General features: G+C 48.0%; 1 protein-coding gene across 2 annotated transcripts in view; it reads left to right on the plus strand.

Annotated features, from left to right (window-relative positions):
* LOC139276207 (lebercilin-like protein) overlaps positions 1 to 21,333 on the plus strand; it is a 242,903-nt gene that overhangs the window by 14,536 nt on the left and 207,034 nt on the right. For both annotated transcript variants that reach the window (XM_070893834.1, XM_070893835.1), the window contains exon 2: positions 17,190 to 17,589. In XM_070893834.1, coding sequence (XP_070749935.1) covers positions 17,307 to 17,589 — 283 coding nt within the window. In that variant the 5' untranslated portion in view covers positions 17,190 to 17,306. The remainder of the gene's footprint in view (positions 1 to 17,189; positions 17,590 to 21,333) is intronic.

Raw genomic sequence — 21,333 nt, forward strand, 5'->3', positions numbered from 1 at the left:
CTGGATGAAGCTTCCACTGTGTTGTACTGAGTTTGGAGGAGGTGCCGCTCATTGCGGTGACAGCCCCTTCTGTGACGAGTGGTTTGAGTGCTGGTGGGACATTCCATGCTTTCACACTTTCTGAAGTTGCGAATCCCGGTGGTGGGGTGCAGCGAGGCACACCCAGGGCCCCACCGTCCCAGGCTGTGGGTCCCACTGGTGGGGTGCGAACCACACCCATGGGGAGGAGGGGAAGGAGAGCTCGACCACGCTCTCCTGAGGTGCAGGATCTAACAGTTGTGGTCAGATGATGTCATTGAGTGTGGAGAGCATTGACCTTACCCGATCACTCCTGACGCCATCAGTAGGGTGAGTGATGAGGTAGTGTGACTGTCAGGAGAAGTAACAGCAATAACACAGAAATGGGAACGATATCTGGGACCATCAGTGAGGGAATAGTGGTCATGAGGGAAGGAATGTTGCAGGTATTTGAGACACTGTCGGGCGCATGAGGGACGGCATGTTGGAGTTAGCTGCTGCAATAAGGGAACACAGCCAGACCCCACGGCCATTGGCAGAATCAACTGTCACTCCCACTCCAATCCCCAGACCAGCCTCTGAAGAGCCCAAAGCCACGCTCTCCAACTTGCCGTCTGGGCCCTCCAACTTGCCGCCTGCCACCAACGCCTCCCATAACCCCTCCGCCCCCCCGATAACCCCCCCCCCCCAAGAGGTGCGCAGTAACTTAGATGTTAGAAAGAATAAGCTCATTACCAAGTCCAGAAACACTGCGTAACCGCCTGCGGACAGGGGTGGTGGAGTGTCCAAGCGCAGCGGGCGGTCTTAGAATAAAATGGAGGAGAGATGGGTGGGTGCAGCCTTTCTTTGCTGTTGTAGTTATTCTTATTATTGTTGTTACTGTTATAATTGTTCTCAAATTTAAAAAAAATTTGTAAGTTATGTAAATTTACAAGTTTAAAAGTTTGTAAGTGATCTTAAAGTTTTTAAGTGATCTCAAAGAGTGATGTTAAAGTAAAGTTTCATACAAGAATAATTTTGTTAAAGTTAAGTTAATAACAAAAGAACTGTTTGTTAAACTTCTGAATAAAATATATTTTACATTAAAACTAAATCATTTACATTATTTGTTCCATTAACAACACAACATTACAGAACAGGTCAAACAGTAAACATGGTACATAGTTGCCGCTGAGCCTTCAGGCAGCAAAGCATTCACGGATGAACTGCTGACGCAAGGCTTGAACAATTGTTAAAGGGGCACGACAGCCCGACCTCCTCCGCCTCATGATGGCTAAATTATGCAGCATGCAGCACACAACAGTGAACTGACCAACAATCTCAGGGGAGTACAGCAAGTAGCCTCCGGAATGACCCAGGCATCGGAACCGCTGTTTCAAGATGCCAATTGTGGTGTCCCTGCACCATACTACAAACTCACACGAGGTATGTACTGTAGACACAGTCACTACGTGACCTTAACCTTTATTCCCAGGACCAAGGAGTGCTGACCCTGGGTGGGACCTCCCCTTTTATACCTGGAAACCCAGGTGAGGAGGGTTGCCCACAAGTTCACCCCCTCTGGTCAGGGTGTGCATTTCTAGGGTATAAGTACAGTGTACAGGAGTTGCATGAAGGTTACAGTTACATGAAGATTACCGTTGCATGATGGTTACATACATGACATCACCTCCGCCCTTTCATCTTTTTATGTCAAAGGTTAAGTCTTTCAGGTGGTCGACGCTCTCTCGTGGAGCGCCACAGTTGCTGACCCTCAGCATGCGTCTCTGTCACCTGAGGTGATTCCAGCCTGTCCGGGCTGGCCACAGGGGCTGTGCATGCTGTGGATTGTCCACGTTGCTCGTCCACTGGCAGTGGTGTGGGTGACATCTCATGCTCTTCTTCAGGTTCCTCCGTGTCTATGCTGAACCTTTTCTTTACTTGGTCCAAGTGTTTGTGGCATATCTGCCCATTCTTTAGTCTGACCACTATGACCCTATTCCCTTCTTTGCCAATTACTGTGTCCTCAAGCCACTTGGGTCCCAAAGCATGATTAAGAACAAATACCGGGTCATCCATTTCTATACACCTCCCCCTTGAGTTTCAATCATGGAACTCGGTTTGGGACTGGCGCTTGCCCTCAGCAATGTCTGCCAGGGCTGGGTGAATGAGGGACAGCCGCGTTTTAAGCGTGCGTTTCATGAAGAGTTCCGCTGGCGGGACTCCCGTGAGCGAGTGCAGGTGGGACCTGTAGGCAGCAAGAGGCGCGATAGGCGGTACTGAAGGGAGGGTCCTTGGATGCGTAGCATGCCCTGTTTTATGACTTCGACCTCACGTTCCGCCTGGCCATTGGAAGCCGGCTTGAACGGCGCTGTCTGGACGTGTTTGATACCATTGCCCGACATAAACTCCTGGAATTCATGGCTGGTGAAACATGAGCTATTGTCACTGACCAGGATGTCCGGTAAGCCGTAGGTCGCGAAAACCGTACGCAGACTCTCCACGGTGATGGATGTCGTGCACGAGTTTAATATGATGCACTCGATCCATTTCGAGTATGCATCGACAACGATCAGGAACATTTTCCCCATGAACGGGCCCGCATAGTCTACGTGAATACATGACCATGGCCTGGTGGGCCAGGGCCACGGGCTGAGTGGGGCCTCCCTGGGGGCATTGCCCAGCTGGGCACACGTCGTGCACCTGCGAACCCAGTGTTCCAGGTCTGAGTCAATCCCTGGCCACCATACATGTGACCGGGCAATGGCCTTCATTAACACGATGCCTGGGTGCTCGCTGTGGAGTTCCCTGATGAACGCTTCCCTGCCTTTCTGTGACATGATTAACCAGCTGCCCCATAGCAGGCAGTCGGCTTTGATGGAGAGCTCATCCATCCGTCTCTGAAAATATCTGACCTCCTCGGGTCACGCCCTGTGTGCGGGCGCCCAATCCCCAGTCAAGACACATTTCTTTATCATGGATAGGAGTGGGTCTCTGTTGGTCCAGAGTTTGATCTGGCGGGCTGTGATGGGGGAGCTTGCGGTGTCAAAAGCCTCAACGGCTATGACCATCTCAGCACTTTGCTCCGCTGCCCCCTCGGTGGTGGCTAGTGGGAGCCTGCTGAGCGCATCAGCGCAATTTTCGGTGCCTGGCCGGTGCCGTATGGTGTAGTCAGACACAGCCAGCGTGAGAGCCCATCGCTGTATGCGAGCTGACGCATTGGCATTGACAGCCTTGCTGTCGGACAACAGGGATGTTAACGGCTTGTGGTCCGTTTGTAGCTCGAACCGTCTACCGAAAAGATACTGGTGCATCTTTTTCACACCGTAAACACAAGTGAGTGCTTCCTTTTCGACCATGCCATACAATGCTCTGCCTGAGAGAGTGACCTGGAGGCGTAAGCCACCGGTTGGAGTCGGCCGTCATCATTACGCTACTGCAACTCACACCCAACCCCGTAGGACGATGCATCGCACGTTAAAACCAATTTTTTACAGGGGTCATACAAAGTTAACAGTTTGTTAGAACACAGCAGGTTCCTTGTCTTCTTGAAAGTCCGTTCTTGACAGTACCCCCCAAAGCCATTCACAACCTTTACGCAGGAGCACTTGTAACGGCTCCAACAATGTGCTTAAGTTCGGCAGAAATTTCCCGAAATAGTTCAAAAGTCCCAGGAATGATCGCAACTCCGACGTGTTGCCAGTCCTGGGCGCTCGGCGGATCGCCTCCATTTTTGATTCAGTGGGCCGGATCCCATCTGCGGCATCCCTCCTGCCCAAAAACTTGACCTCTGGGCCAAAAACACACACTTGGCCTTTTTCAGCTGCAAGCCTACCCGGTCCAGTCGGCGTAGCACCTCCTCCAGGTTGTGGAGGTGTTCCTCAGTGTCTCAAACCGTTATAAGAATGTCGTCTTGGAATACGGTTGTTCCAGGAATGGATTTGAGCAAGCTTTCCATGTTCCGCTGAAAGATAGCTGCCGCCGAACAAATGCCAAACGGACACCTGTTGTAGATAAATAATCCCTTGTGCGTCGTGATGGTGGTCAGAAGTTTGGATTCTTCAGCCAGTTCCTGAGTCATGTAGGCCGAAGTGAGGTCCAGCTTTGTGAACAGCTTGCCACCTGCCAGCGTGGCAAAAAGGTCCTCCGCTCTCGGGAGCGGGTATTGGTCTTGCAGCGACACTCGGTTGATGATGGCTTTGTAGTCACCACAAATCCTGACCAAGCCATCTGCTTTAAGGACAGGAACGATCAGACTTGCCCAGTCATTGAATTCAACAGCTGAAATTATGCCCCCTCTGCGCAGCCTGTCCAATTCACTTTCAATTTTCTCACAAATCACATATGGCACTGCTCTGGTTTTGTGGTGCACTGGTCTGGCGTCCGGAGTGATGCGTATCATTACTTTGGTGCCCTTGAACGTTCCAACACCGGGTTGAAACAGTGACCCGAATTTTTGTAGGACCCGTGAGCATGAACTTCGCTCCACAGATGAAATGGCATGCACATCCCCCCATTTGCAATTCATCTCGGCTAGCCAACTCCTCCCCAAGAGCGCAGGGCCATTTCCCGGGACGATCCAGAGTGGCAGCTGGTCCATTATGTGATACCACTAAGTTTGCACTGCCTAGCACTGGGATGATCTCTTTGGTGTACGTCCGTAGCTGCGTGTCAATGCGTTCCAGTTTGGGCCTGCTAGCTCTGTATGGCCATAGTCTCTCAAATTGTTGGGTGCTCATAAGTGACTGGCTAGCTCCCGTATCCAGCTCCATGCACACCGGGATGCCATTTAATAAAATTTTCATCATCATGGGTGGCGTTTTAGTGTATGAGCTGTGGACGTCAGCCACGTGAACCCGCTGAACTTCAGTATCCATGGCTTTTCCCCAGGCATCATCCTGCATTGCAGACCCCTCGTCTGGTTCCTCTGTCTCACAGATTGACCTCACCACAGCCTTTTTGCACATCCTGGCCAAGTGTCCACTGACATTACAAATCCTACAGGTATATTGCTGAAACCTGCAGCTTTTCGCAGTATGTCTACCCCCGCATCTCCAGCATGAGCTGAGATTGTTGTTAACAAAGGGACTGTTACCAGGCATTCCTCTCTAATTGCCCATTTGGTTGTTTCTAAGCACTCTGATGGTGGGTGTTAATGGTCCCATCGCGGGACGTATTGTTCCTCGTGATGGCGTGAATTGCCGATCCCCTTTCCATTGTCCCTGTTGCGGGCCCACCCCAGAGTCTGTTGCTGCCTGGGCGGCTTCAAAATGCCCTTGCCTGCCTGCGGGGTCCCTAGCCGCGTTCACAATGTTAACTCCCTGGTCCATCGCCACGTTGGGACCAGGGCTGCGTGCGTAAATTAGCTTGGTCTCCTCTTCCCCTGCCATGAACATAGAAACATAGAAAATAGGTGCAGGAGCAGGCCATTCAGCCCTTCTAGCCTGCACCGCCATTCAATGAGTTCATGGTCTGAGCTATCAACGCCGCCCCTTCTAAAGTCAAGTCCTTGGCCTCTATGAGCTTCCTGAAAATCCCGGCATGATTAATGCCCTCAATGAAAAAGTCCCTTAACATCTCCCCCCTGCAGGCGTCTGTGAACTTACTGAGACTGGCCAAGCGCCGCAGGTCCGCAATGAAGTCCGAGATGTATTGTCCCTCCCGACGCCGGTGTGTGTAGAACCGATGCTGGGCCATGTGTACGCTACTCGCTGGCTTGAGATGCTCACTGATCAGCTGGCTGAGTTCTTCAAAGGACTTGTCCGCTGGCTTTTGGGGTGCGAGCAGGTCTTTCATCAGCGCATACATCTGTGGTCCGCAGCTGGTCAGTAGATGCGCCCTCCCCTTGTCAGCTGCTGTTGCTCCCAGCCAGCACTTTGTGACAAAGCTCTGCTGGAGTCTTTCCACGATGTCGTCCCAGTCCTCACCCACACAGTAACATTCCCCTGTGCTACCGGTGGCCATCCCCGTGGTTCGGTGATTCCCGTTTCTCATCGCCAAATGTGGTGTCCCTGCACTGTACTATAAACTCACACGAGGCATGTACTGCAGACACAGTCACTACATGGCCTTAACCTTTATTCCCAGGACCAAGGAGTGCTGACCCTGGGTGGGATCTCCTCTTTATACCTGGAAACCCAGGTGAGGAGTGTCTCCCACAAGTTCACCCCCTGTGGTCAGGGTGTGCATTTCTAGGGTATAAGTACAGTGTACAGGAGTTGCATGAAGGTTACAGTTACATGAAGATTACCGTTGCATGATGGGTACATACATGACACCAATGTTCCTCTCTATAATGCTGCGCATCGCAATGTGCGACATTTATTCTCGGTCAGCTTCTATCCGGGTTATGCATAGGGGCGTCATGAGCCAGGTGGTGAGGCCGTACCCTTTGTCTCCCAATAGCCAGTTCTGCCCTTCTGGCTGCTGCTGAAACATGACAGATATAACGCTGTCCCTTAGGATGAACGCATCATGGGTGCTCCCAGGGTATCTTGCATCGACTGGCATGATATGATACATGTTGTCACACACGAGCTGAACATTTATGGAGAGGAAGCCTTTTCTGTTCCTGTCCATCTTAGAATCCTCCAAAGGTGCTCGTAATCCTGGAGAAGCCCACAGCACTGTCATGGATTGCTTGGACGGTCATGGGGAACTTTATGAAGTCATTCCTCCGTGCATATAGTGCAGCCGTCATCTGGCGAATGCAGACATGTGTTGCATGTTGAGAGATGACGCACACATCCTCAGTTGCAGCTTGAAATGAGCCGGAGGCATAGAATGAAAGTGCAGCTGTAACCTTCACTTCAACTGACAAAGCAGTCCTCCTGATGCTGCTAGGTTGTAGGTCTGCTTTGACCAACTCACAGATCTCAATTACAACTTCTTTGTGGAAATGCAGCCTTCTAACACAGTCTGCATCACTCAGGTGGAGGTAAAAACACCTGTCTCAATATACCCGACCCAGCACCCTACGGGCTCTGATGTTCCTGATGCGAAGACGTCAAATCAATCGTCTCCTACGTAGCACCATGATGCAGAAGGCTCGCACAAGGTATGGCATTGTCAGTATTTCCCCCATACTTAAATTTAACCTTTGAAAGAAGCTCAAAACAGCAGGAAAGCAGGCAGGACAGGTTTGTAGTTCTCTCTCTCCCCAAGGTCTGTATGGATGGACCACACTCAAGGTCTTGTGACTTCTCCTCTCTTCCCCCCCCTTAACTAATTACAGTCTTGTGACTTTCCCCCGCCCTTAACTAATTGCAGTCTTGTGACTTCTCCCCTTCTCTTTCCCCCGCCCCCATTCATTGAAGTTTTCAGAAGCCTTCCAATCGCCACCTCGCTCCCCGGGCTCGAAGCCTTCCGATCGGCACCTCGCTCTCTCTCGCTCTCCTCCCCTCAACTCCCTCCCCCCCACCCTCGGCTTGTTTTGTAGCTGAGCTCCTAGCCGCTGTGTCCGGGTGCAGGGCCGATTCTGCTAGCCAAAGCTACAACCCTGCAGCCTGCATTAAGACGTTCCGTGGTGGCGTGTGAGTAAGTAAAAAAATGAGAAAACTTCTGAAATCCAACAAATTTACATTTACTACGTTGACAGGAAAAAAAAGTTGAACTTTATTATTGATTTTGACAGTGTTCTTGACACCCTCCAAAATCTTCGATTTAAAAACAATGGCGTCTTTCAGTGCCGATTTCTCAATGTGCACTGGTTTTCTTAAGTGCCCAGAAGCTTTTTTGGGAGTGACCAGATACCCCGACCGAGGAGGAAAAAATGTTGGCCAAAATGCGAAAAATTATAAAAACCGGTGTAGACATGACGTAAAAGAAACTGGCCTCGAAAAATCGTAACTAAGTCAGTTACTCCAGCGCAGATCGCAGGGGGAAACTTGGAAAAAAATAAATACACCAAAGAAAACGTCGCGCGCCAAAAAAAAGGCGCAAATGACCGGGAAAAATTAAGCCCTTAATTTCTGGATTACCACTTCAGCTACGAGCAAATTTGCATAGGGTAAAAAAGATCAGAGAGACGAACATGTGGCTCGAAGATAGATGTGGGAGAAATGGGTTTCGATTCCTGGTGCAATGGCACCATACTGGGTTAAGAGGGAGCTGTTCCATTGGGATGGGCTTAGGGACCAGTGACTTGGCGAACCGAATAACTAGGGCTGTAGAAAGGGCTTTAGCTAAATAGTGTGGGGGCGGGGGGGAGGATTCAGGTGAGTTAAAATTTAAAAAATCAAGGAGAAAGGAGCAGGGTAGCGACGGGGGAAATGATGATGAACATCATCATCACAGGCAGTCCCTCGAAATCGCGGAAGACTTACTTCCACTCTAAAAGTGAGTTCTCAGGCGACTGTACAGTCCAATCCTGGAATTACAGTCTCTGTAACAGGTGAGGCAGACAGAGATTGAAGGAAAGGGTGAGTGGATAGTTTGGTTTGCCGCACGCTCCTTCTGCTGTCTACGTTTGGTTTCTACATGCTCTTGGCGAGGAGAATCGAGGTGCTCAGTGCCCTCTCAGATGCTCTTCCTCCACTTTGTGCGGTCTTGGGCCAGGGATTCCCAGGTGCCGGTGGGGATGTTACACCTTATAAAGGAGGCTTTGAGGGTGTCCTTGAAGCGTTTCCTCTGCCCACCTGGGGTTCGCTTGCCGTGCAGGAGTTCCGAGTAGAGCACTTGTTTAGGGAGTCTCGTGTCAGGCATGCGGACGATGTGGCCCGCCCAATGGAGCTGGTCGAGTGTGGCCAGTGCTTCGATGCTGGGGATGTTGGCCTGAGCATGGTTTTATAAAAGGGGAAGTCATGTTTGACAAATTTGCTGCAGTTCTTTGAGGATGTAACGAGTAGGGTGGATAAGGGGGAACCAGTGGATGTGGTGTATTTGGATTTCCAGAAGGCATTCGATAAGGTGCCACATAAGTGGTTATTGCACAAGATAAAAGCTCATGGGGTTGGGGGTAATATATTAGCATGGATAGAGGATTGGCTAACCAACAGAAAACAGGGATAAATGGGTCACTTTCAGTTGGCAAACAGTAACTAGTGGAGTGCCACAGGGATTGGTGCTGGGGCCGCAACTATTTACAATCTGTATGTTGTGTATCTGTAAAGCATGCACTCCCATGTTCTGCCACCAGGGAGCGCATCCCCTGAAGTCCCAAGGGATCCCGGCATCCCTTGGGAGCACTGTATATAAGCCGGCCCCGAAGGCCTGTTCCTCACTCTGGAGTGTCTTAATAAAGACTGAGGTCACTGTTACTTTAACCTCCCTGTGTGCAGTCTCACCTGTGTTAGGAACACAATAACTGGCTACAAGTATACGAATCCAACGCAAAGATGCAGCAAACTGTGGACATCCTGGAGAAGTTCTCAGAGGGTGAGGACTGGGAAGCCTATGTCGAACGGCCAGACCAGTACTTAGTAGCCAACGAGCTGGACGGAGGAGGAAGCGCTGCAAAAAGGAGAGCGGTCCTCCTCACAGTCTGTGGGGCACCGACCTACAGCCTCATGAAGAATCTTCTGGCTCTGGTGAAACCCACAGATAAGTCGCATGAGGAGCTGTGTACACTGGTTCGGGAGCATCTTAACCCGAGGGAGAGCGTGCTGATGGCGAGGTATCGGTTCTACACGTGCCAGCGATCTGAAGGTCAGGAAGTGGCGAGCTACGTCGCCAAGCTAAGGCGACTTGCAGGACAATATGAGTTTGATGGCTACCTGGAGCAGATGCTCAGAGACTTTTTTGTACTGGGCATTGGCCACGAGACCATCCTACGAAAACTTTTGACTGTAAAGACACAACCCTCAGTAAGGCCATTGCGATAGCACAGGTGTTTATGTCCACCAGTGATAACATCAAACAAATCTCTCAGCACACAAGCGCTAGCAATGTTCATAAATTAACTGGAACTGTGTTTGCAAGCAGAAACGTACAGGGCAGAAACCACGAGTCTGCGACTGCCAGCAGGCCTCAGGTAACCCAAATGACTCAGAGTCCGCAACAAAGAATTAATGCAAGGCAATTCACACCTTGTTGGCGTTGTGGAGGCTTCCATTCAGCCTATTCATGCCGCTTCAAAGGGCATGTTTGCAAGAGCTGTGGAACAATGGGGCAACTCCAATGAGCTTGCAGATGAGCTGCAAGCTCTGCAAAACCTGCTAACCACCACGTGGCAGAGGAAGATCGGTCCATGGTGGATCAAAGCAATTTCGAGCTTCAGAGAGAGGAGGCAGATGCTGAAGTACACGGCGTGCACACATTTTCAACGAAATGTCCACCTATAATGCTAAATGTAAAATTGAATGGCTTACCTGTAGCCATGGAACTGGACACTGGCGCTAGCCAATCCATCATGAGTAAAAAGATGTTTGAGAGACTGTGGTGCAACAAGGCACTCAGATCAGCCCTGAGCCCCATCCACATGAAAATGAGAACGTACACCAAAGAGCTCATCACTGTCCTTGGCAGCGCCATGGTCAAGGTCACCTACGAGGGCACGGTGCATGAACTGCCACTCTGGGTGGTGCCGGGCGATGGCCCCACACTGCTTGGAAGGAGCTGGCTGGGCAAAATCTGCTGGAACTGGGATGATATCCATGCGCTATCACATGTCGATGAGGCCTCATGTACCCAGGTTCTTAACAAATTTCCTTCCCTTTTAGAGCCAGGTATTGGAAACTTTTCCGGGGCGAAGGTGCGGATCCCAGAGGCACGACCCATTCACCACAAGGCGCGAGCGGTACCTCACATGATGAGGGAGAGAAGTCGAGCTGGACAGGCTGCAACGTGAGGGCATCATCTCCCCAGTGAAATTCAGCGAGTGGGCCAGCCTGATTGTTCCAGTACTCAAAAGTGATGGCATGGTCAGGATTTGCAGCAATTATAAAGTAACTATTAATCGTTTCTCGCTACAGGACCAATACCCGCTACCTAAGGCAGACAACCCATTTGCGACGCTGGCAGGAGGCAAGACGTTCACCAAGCTCGACCTGACTTTGGCCTACATGACGCAGGAGCTGGAGGAGTCTTCGAAGGGCCTCACCTGCATCAACATGCACAAGGGACTGTTCATCTACAACAGATATCCGTTTGGAATTCGGTCAGCTGCAACGATCTTCCAGAGAAACATGGAGAGCCTACTCAAGACGGTACCATGCACGGTGGTTTTTCAGGACGACATATTGGTCACAGTTCGGGACACCGTCGAGCACCTACAAAACCTGGAGGAGGTCCTCCAGCAACAGGATCGCGTAGGGCTGCGGCTGAAGAGGTCGAAATGCGTCTTCATGGCAACAGAAGTGGAGTTTTTGGGGAGAAAGATCACGCGGACAGCATTCGGCCCACAGACGCCAAGACAGAGGCTATCAGGAACGCGCCCAGGCCACAGAACGTCACAGAGCTGCAGTCGTTCCTGGGACTCCTCAACTATTTTGGTAACTTCCTACCGGGGTTAAGCACCCTCTTAGAGCCCCTACATGTGTTATTGCATAAAGTTGAGAAGTGGGAATGGGGAAAAAACCAAGCAATTGCTTTTGAGAAAGCCAGACACATTTTATGCTCCAACAAGCTGCTTGTATTGTATAACCTGTGTAAAAGACTTGTGCTAGCATGTGATGCGTCTCGTATGGAGTCGGGTGTGTATTACAACAAGCTAACATTGCAGGGAAGTTGCAACCTGACGCCTATGCCTCCAGGAGCTTGTCTAAGGCACATAGGGCCTCCAGCATGATTGAGAAAGAGGCATTAGCGTGTGTGTTTGGGGTAAAGAAAATGCATCAGTACCTGTTTGGCCTCAAATTTGAGTTGGAAACCGATCACAAGCCCTTCATATCCCTGTTCGCTGAAAACAAGGGGATAAATACTAATGCCTCAGCCTGCATACAAAGGTATAATTATAGATTATAACTATACCATCTGCCACAGGCCAGGTACCAAGAACTATGCGGATGCTCTCAGTCGGCTACCATTTCCCATCACGGGGGTGAAAATGGTGCAGGCTGCAAACTTGTTGATGGTGGCGCAGCCCGCAGACTTGTTGATGGTCATGGAAGCGTTTGAAAATGATAAATCACCTGTCACGGCCCGCCAGATTAGGACTTGGACCAGCCAAGATCCTCTGCTGTCCCTAATAAAAAACTGTGTACTGCATGGGAGCTGGGCCAGCATCCCCGTTGAAATGCAAGAGCTAATCAAGCCGTTCCAGCAGCGAAAGGACGAGCTTTCCATTCAGGCAGACTGCCTGCTGTGGGGTAACCGCGTAGTGCTACCCAAAAAGGGCAGGGAGACGTTCATCTCGGATCTCCACAGCACACACCCGGGTATAGTAATGATGAAAGCGATAGCCAGATCCCACGTGTGGTGTCCCGGTATCGACTCTGACTTAGAGTCCTGTGTTCGGCAATGCAGCGTGTGTGCTCAGTTGAGCAAAGCGCCCAGAGAGGCGTCACTGAGTTTGTGGTCCTGGCCCTCCAGACCATGGTCGAGGATCCATGTTGACTATGCGGGCCCGTTTCTCGGTAAAATGTTCCTGATGGTGGTGGATGTTTTTTCAAAATGGATTGAATGTGAAATAATGTCGGGAAGCACTGCCATCGCCACCATTGAAAGCCTGAGGGCCATGTTTGCCACCCACGGCCTGCCTGACATACTGGTCAGTGACAACGGGCCATGTTTCACCAGTGCCGAATTTAAAGAATTCATGACCCGCAATGGGATCAAACATGTCACCTCGGTCCTGTTTAAACCAGCCTCCAATGGGCAGGCAGAGCGGGCAGTACAAACAATCAAACAGAGCCTTAACCGAGTCACAGAAGTCTCACTCCAAACCCGCCTGTCCCGAGTACTGCTCAGCTACCGCACGAGACCCCACTCGCTCACAGGGGTGCCCCCGGCTGAGCTATTCATGAAAAGGACACTTAAAACTAGACTTTCGCTGGTTCACCCCAACCTGCATGATCAGGTAGAGAGCAGACGGCAGCAACAAAATGTAAACGATGGTCGCGCCACTGTGTCACGGGAAATTGATCTGAATGACCCTGTGTATGTGCTAAACTATGGACATGGTCCCAAGTGGATCGTGGGCATGGTGATAGCTAAAGAAGGGAATAGGTTGTTTGTCGTCAAACTAGACAATGGACAAATTTGCAGAAAGTACCTGGACCAAACGAGGCTGCGGTTCACAGACTGCCCTGAACAACCCACAGCAGACACCACCTTTTTCGAGCCCATAACACACACCCAAAGGATCAACGACACCACCCCAGACCAGGAAATTGAACCCATCACGCCCAACAGCCCAGCAAGGCCAGGCTCACCCAGCAGCCCTGCAGGGCCAACAACACGCCAGCCCAGCGAGGGCACAGCCAACACATCAGAACAGACATTTGTACCGAGGCGGTGCACCAGGGAAAGAAAGGCTCCCGACCGCCTCACCTTGTAAATAGTTTTCACTTTGACTTTGGGGCGGGGTGAGTGATGTTGTGTATCTGTAAAGCATGCACTCCCACCAGGGAGCGCATCCCCTGAAGTCCCAAGGGACCCAGCATCCCTTGGAAGCACTGTACATAAGCCGGCCCCTAAGGTCTGTTCCTCACTCTGGAGTGTCTTAATAAAGACTGAGGTCACTGTTACTTTAATCTCCCTGTGTGCAGCCTCATCTGTGTTAGAAACACAATACTATATTAATGACTTGGATGAAGGGACCGAATGTAATGTAGCTCAGTTTGCTGATGAAACAAAGATGGGTGGGAAAGCAAGTTATGAGGAGGACAAAAAGAATCTGCAAAGGGATATAGGCAAGCTAAGTGAGTGGGCAAACATTTAGCAGATGGAGTATAATGTGGGAAAATGTGAGGTTATCCACTTTGTCAGGAAAAATAAAAAAGCAAATTATTATTTAAATAGAGAGAGACTACAAAATGTTGCAGTACAGAGGGACCTGGGTGTCCTTGTGCATGAAACACAAAAAGTTAGTATGCAGGTACAGCTAGTAATCAGGAAGGCAAATGGAATGTTGGCCTTTATTGCAAGGGGGATAGAGTATAAAAGCAGAGAAGTCCTGCTACAACTGTACAGGGTATTGGTGAGATCACACCTAGAGTATTGCGTACAGTTTGGTCTCCGTATTTAAGGAGTGATACACTTGCATTGGAGGCAGTTCAGAGAAGGTTCACTAGGTTGATTCCTGAGATGAAGGGGTTGACATATGAAGAAAGGTTGAGCAGGTTGGACCTCTACTCATTGGAGTTTAGAAGAATGAGAGGTGATCTTATTGAAATATATAAGATACTGAGAGGGCTCGACAAGGTAGATGCAGAGAGGATGTTTCCAATCATGGGGGAATCTAGAACTAGGAGGCATAGTTTAAGAATAAGGGGCCACCCATTTAAAACTGAGAAGAGGAGGAATTTCTTCTCTCGGAGCGTCGTAAATCTGTGAAATTCTCTGTCCTAGAGAGCTGTGCAGACAAGGTCATTGATTATATTTAAGGTGAAGATAGAGAGATTTTTGAATGATAAGGGAGTGAAGGATTATGGGGAGCGGGCAGGGAAGTGGAGCTGAGCCCAAGATAAGATCAGCCATGATCTTATTGAATGGAAGAACAGGCTAGAGGGGCCAAATGACCTACTCCTGCTCCTATTTCTTATATTCTTATGTTCTTATGATTGGTGGATCTCACCTCAAGCTGGAAAGGCTTTTCTCGGTCAGGACTTCTCAGACATGTGGCTTGCATAACAGCAGTTTTAAGGAGGGGCACAGCCGTGGTATCTTCAGCTTTCTAATCAGACACCACAGAATCCTCTTTGCCCTTTAATAGTTCATATTGGGGTTTGGCCAGCTCCGCAAATCTGGGAATAAACGAACATTGATATTCCACCAGACTCAAGAAGGAACGAAGTGCGGTTTTGGATGCAGGCAATGGTAAATGCTGAATCACATCAATCCTATGCTGGTCCGGACTGAGATCCTTCGGTCCCACAATAACCCCAAAAATATCACTTCTAGTTGTAATAATTGTGCCTTCTTTGGATTAATTTTTAGTTTAGCCTTCAGAAGAAGGTCCATTAGTTCAATATGAGTCTGTTTTTAGCAAACAAAAGGTCGTCGACATGGACTGGTTGGGCCGAATGACCTGTTTCTGAGTTGTAACTTCTATGTATGTATTTTATAACTATTCATATGCAAAACTGTGAGAGTTTTATTAGTGTAAACAAATACCTTTTTTTCCAATTAATAAAATAATAGAAATTGAGTGATGCAGTATGTTTGTGCACCAATAGGCTTTGCTAACAGAGAGACAGTACAAGCATGTACACTATTGGTCTTTATACACTGAATCCCTGATCACTGCTACACCATCTGAGGAAAATCCATTGTTAATGCTAGCGAGAACAAAAATTAGAGGGTAGGTCTTTCTTTGCCCCTATAATTGGAAGAGGCCTGTGAGCAAGATTGTTGAATTTGGGAAATGGGAGTAAGATTCAAAAGAAGGAGAAAATAATTAGGATTAAAAGTAATTCATTAAAAAAAACAGGCAATGTCAGGCTGGTGCAATGGCTCAGTGTCTGGGAAGAGCGATATGTTGCAGTACACAATGGTAGGATGGGGCTCGCACCTGTGACTCCCCAAAGGCTTGGTCATCAATCTCAGCTGTATTATGGTGGGATGGAGTTGAATTATGACAAGCTTTTCACCACAAGGAAAGTGAGTGAGAGAATCACCCCAGTTCATTCTCACACACCTTTTAGTAGCTGATCACACAGCAGCAGTATTAGAGGCTTGGGATAAGGCTACCTGTCTATCTGTGCTTTGGGCCACGCCCTGTGTGTGGCTTAGAAAGGAGAAAGGGAGAAAAGAGATAAGTAACTTCAATATGCCACATAATAGACGTGTTAGAAAAATTAAAGCACATGGGATTAAAAGGACAGTGGCAGCATGGATACAAAATTGGCTAAGGGACAAAAAGCAGAGAATTGGGGTAAGCAGCTGTTTTTCAGACGAGAGGAAAGTATACAGTGGTATTCTTCAGATGTCGGTATTAGGATCACTGCTATTTTTGATATATATTAATTACCTGGACTTGGGTATACACAGCATCATTTCAAAGTTTGCATGTGACACGAAACTCGCAAATGTAGCAAACAGTGAGGAGGATAGTAACAGACTTCAGGAGGACACAGGCAGACTGGTGAAATGGGCAGACACGACAGATGAAATTCTGCTCAGAGAAGTGTGAAGTGATACATTTTTGTAGGAAGAATGAGGAGAGGCAATATGAACTAAACAGTACAATTTTAAAGGGTGCGCAGGAACAGGGCATCCTGTGGTGTACGTACACAAATCTTTGAAGGTGGCAGGACAAGTTGAGGAGGCTGTTAAAAAGTATATGTGACCCTTGGCTTTATTAATAGAGGAAGATAGTACAAAAACAAGGAAATTATGCTAAATCTTTATAAAACACTGGTTAGGCCTCAGCTGGAGTATTGTGTTCAATTGTAGGCACCACACTTTAGGAAGGATGTGAAGGCCTTGGAGAGGGTGCAGAAGAGATTTACTAGAATGGTACCAGGGATGAGGAATTCCAGTTATGAGGAGAGACTGGAAAAGCTGGGGTTATTCTCCTTAGAGCAGAGAAGGTTAAGAGGAGATTTGATTGAGGCATTCAAAATCCTGAACAGTTTTGATAGAGTAAATAAGAAGAAACTGTTTGCAGTGAGAGGACACAGATTTAAGACGATTGTCAAAAAAACTAGAGCTGACATGAGAAAGCATTTTTTTTAGTTGTTGCGATCTGGAATGCACTGCATGAAAGAGTGGTGGAAGCAGATTCAATAGTAACATTCAAAAGAGAATTGGATAAATACTTGAAGGGCTTTGGGGAAAAGAGTGGTGGAGATTAATTGGATAGCTCTACCAAAAAGCCAGCACAGGCACAATGGGCCGAATAACTTCTTCTGTGCTGTATTATTCTATAATTCTATAACGATATGAACGAATAAATAAATTGAGTGAGACCTAAAAATATAACCAGAAAATGATTAATTATGCCGCAGAGAATGGTGAGTTAACATTTTGAGAAAGATAGTCTAACCTGTTTTACTCTTTCAGATTCTGACTGACCTGCTGTGTTCTTCTAGCATTTTCTACTTTTCTTTCAGATTTCCAACATTTGCAGTTTATCTTTTTTATCTCTACAGATGCTGTATGTGAAACCTTTCAGAACAACACACGTTGTTGGAAGTTTTGCAGTGATTACTTGTCCAATGTGAACACTTTTGGACTTAGGAAGATGCAAAGAAGTTGCACTCCTGATCATGGCCAGTGAAAAGAGTTTGCAGGATAGTTTCTCAGACCATTTCCCAAGACAAGGAAGAGGAGACTCAACTTCAAGCAGCAATATTTCCAGCAACAAGACAAACAACAGCAGCAAGACCAACCAGTCTCAAGGAAACAGTTTATGCACGGAGTACTCTGAGGATTTCGAAGATCAGACCAGCATTGCAGAATCCTTCAAAGAAGAGAGTGTCAAAAAGAAACACTTGCCAATAAAGAAAGAAAGTATTAAGAAAAACAACTACCACGGCAATCAGAAAAGTGGTAAGCTATTTATTCCCAGTTGTTAAATAACATTAATGCGGCAAGATTACTTGCACTACTTATGATATCCTCAGGAGTTATTTAAAAAAACATATCGGGGATGGGGAACAGCGATTTGGCATTTTAACAAATTGGAGCAAAACTCCAGAGATTTCCTGGAATGCAAGTTCCTGATTTTGACTTAGGTCAGCAGGAAGAGGTGCCAGGTTGGGCCAAATGCTTCACAACAGAGAGAGAAAGGAATAAAAATCAAGGATATTAGCAAAGCAAAGAGAGAGCATGAAAAATTCTTGGTGAGTAAAATCAAGAAAACCCCAAAGATGTTTTATAAATATATTAAGAGAAAGAGGATAACTAAAGAAAGGGTAGGGCCTATTAGAGACCATGAGGGTAATCTGTGTGTGGAGGCGGAAGATGTGGGTATGGTTCTTAATGAATACTTGGCATCTATTTTCACAAAAGAGAGGGCAATGTAGACACTGCTATAGAGGAGAAGTGTGAAATATTAGATGAAATAAACATGCTGAGAGAGGAGATATTAAGGGGTTTAGCAGCTTTGAAAGTGGATAAATCCCCAGGCCCGGATGAAATATATTCCGGGCTATTAAGTGAAGCAAAAGTGGAAATAGCAGAGGCTTTGATGATCATTTTCCAATCCTCTCTGGCTTCAGGTGTGGTGCCAGAGGACTGGAGGACTGCTAATGTAGTACCTTTTTTTAAGAAGGGAGAAAAGGATAGACTGAGTAATTACAGGCCAGTCAGCCAAACCTCAGTGGTGGGAAAATTATTGGAAAAAATCCTGAAGGACAGGATAAATCTTCACTTCGAAAGACACGGATTAATCAGGGACAGTCAGCAGGGATTTGTTAAGGGAAGGTCGTGTCTGACTAACTTGATTGAATTTTTTGAGGAGGTAACCAGGAGGGTCGTTGAAGGCAAAATGTATGATGTAGTGTATATGGATTTTAGCAAAGCTTTTGATAAAGTCCCACATTGCAGACTGGTCACAAAAGTAAAAGCCCATGGGATCCAGGGCAAAGTGGTAAGTTGGATCCAAAATTGGCTCAGAGGCAGGAAGCAAAGGGCAATGGTTGATGTGTGTTTTTGCAACTGGAAGGATGTTTCCAGTGGGGTTCCGCAGGGCTCAGTACAAGTGTTTGTGATATACATCAATGATCTAGACTTGAATATAGGGGATATGATTAAGAAGTTTGCAGATGATACTAAAATTGGCTGTGTGATTGATAATGAAGAAGAAAGCTGCGGACTAGAAACATAGAAACATAGAAAATAGGTGCAGGAGTAGGCCATTCAGCCCTTCGAGCCTGCGCCGCCATTCAATAAGTTCATGGCTGAACATGCAACTTCAGTATCCCATTCCTGCTTTCTCACCATACCCCTTGATCCCCCGAATAGTAAGGACTTCATCTAACTCCTTTTTGAATATATTTAGTGAATTGGCCTCAACAACTTTCTGTGGTAGAGAATTCCACAGGTTCTCCACTCTCTGGGTGAAGAAGTTTCTCCTCATCTCGGTCCTAAATGGTTTACCCCTTATCCTTAGACTGTGACCCTTGGCTCTGGACTTCCCCAACATTGGGAACATTCTTCCTGCATCTAACCTGTCTAAACCCATCAGAATTTTAAATGTTTCTATGAGATCTCCTCTCATTCTTCTGAACTCCAGTGAATACAAGCCCAATTGATCCAGTCTTTCTTGATATGTCAGTCCCGCCATCCCGGGAATCAGTCTGGTGAACCTTCGCTGCACTCCCTCAATAGCAAGAATGAACTTCCTCAAGTTAGAAGACCAAAACTGTACACAATACTCCAGGTGTGGCCTCACCAAGATATCAATCAACTGGTCAGGTGGGCAGAACAGTGGCAAATTGAATTTAATCCAGAGAAGTGTGAGGTAATGCATTTGGGGAGGGCTAACAAGAAAGGGAGAACCCATTAAATAGTAAAATACTGAGAAGTGTAAAGGAACAAAAGGACCTTGGAGTGCATGTCCACAGATCCCTGAAAGTAGCAGGCCAGGTAGATAAGGTGGTTAAGAAGGCATGCGGAATGCTTGCCTTTATTAGCCGAGGCATAGAATACAAGAGCAGGAGGATTATGCTTCAACTGTATAAAATACTGGTTAGGCCACAGCTGAGGTACTGCATGCAGTTCTGGTCACCGCATTACAGGAAGGACGTGATTGCACTGGAGAGGGTACAGAGGAGATTTATGAGGATGTTGCCGGGAGTGGAGAATCGAAGCTATGAGGACAGATTAGATAGGCTGGATTTGTTTTCATTGGTACGGAGGAGGGTGAGAGGAGACCTCATTGAGGTGTATAAAATTATGAGGAGCTTAGATATAGTGGATAGAAAGGGCCTATTTTACTTAGCAGCGGGGTCAACAACCAGGGAGCATAAATTTAAAGTAATTGATAGAAGGCTTAGAGGGGATTTGAGGAGAAATTTCTTCACACAGAGGGTTGTGGGGTCTGGAACTCACTGCCAGAGGCAGAAACCCTCACCACATTTTAAAAGTACTTGGATGTGCTCTTGACGTGCCGCAACCTGTAGGGTTATGGACCTGGAGCTGGAAAGTGGGATTAGGCTGGATAGCCTCTTGTTGGCCGGCATGGACATGATGGGCCAAAATGGCCTCCTTCCGTATTGTAAACTTCTATGATTCTATGAGCAAGTGATTGGCTGTTCCAGCACACTTCTAACCCAGCTGGTCCCATCCATGTCAGTCACTATAGCACAGCTGTCTATATAAAAGGGTCAGGTCCATCATCATCATAGGCGGTCCCTCGAAACGAGGATGACTTGCTTCCACACGAAAAAAGGATGAGTTCACAGGTGTTTCAATGAAGGACCTAATATTACAGGTCCTGAACTACATCCTGAAGGGTGGAAGATGCCTGTGCATGGATTTTTTTAATGTATGGTGGCCACCACACGGGCTTGACAGAGCTAGGTCTTGGTCTAGTTATCCAAGACGACTGGAGACCAGCTCTGCTGCACGGACCTAGTGCACACACATATCGCAGTGTGGGCTGGCCCGTGCTGCCCCTGGGCCTCTGGCCCCGAACTCACGCCACTCTTTCGCCCCGATCTCGGCGCTCCTGTTGTATCTGCCCACGCTCCAATCACCAACCTGGACCTTGATGACGTCACTCTTTGCTGCCATCGCCCTCCTGCACCGTGGAGGCCCCGACCTGCGTGAGAACACCAGCGGCAGGTTGGGGCCAAAAAAGGAGCGGCGAGCAGCCTCGGGAGCAGCATGGAGGGCCGTATCAACACAGCTCCTGAAGAAAAAGCTTTCTGTATATCTGGCAGTAACTGGGCAATCTTGCTCAGAGAGACCACAGGAAGGGGTAAGGCGGGTGGGCGCATGCAGTTGCAGTGTACTCAGCCTGTGCATATTGGAAAAAGTTAGCTCTGCCAAGACGATTCTGCTTCAAATGAATAAGAAAGACAATTTGTGCCCCCCCTATTAGCTCAACAGCTAAATGCATTGCTTGATGTGGTACTGAGCCATACAGGTCCCACACCCGGGTCAGCACTGAATTGATCAGTTGATAGCTGATCGAAATTGGGAAGTAGTAGAGACACTATACTTGGCCTCAGTGTGACAAGATTTCCAGGAAAAAGGGGGGTGGCGGAGTAGGAGGGGCAGTGCGGGGGTGGGGGTTGGTGACGGACTCATCAGAGTTTTCATTTATGACCACAATCCAATGACTCT

This window comes from Pristiophorus japonicus, chromosome 11 (assembly GCF_044704955.1).
Source record: "Pristiophorus japonicus isolate sPriJap1 chromosome 11, sPriJap1.hap1, whole genome shotgun sequence".
NCBI classification, from domain to species: domain Eukaryota; kingdom Metazoa; phylum Chordata; class Chondrichthyes; family Pristiophoridae; genus Pristiophorus; species Pristiophorus japonicus.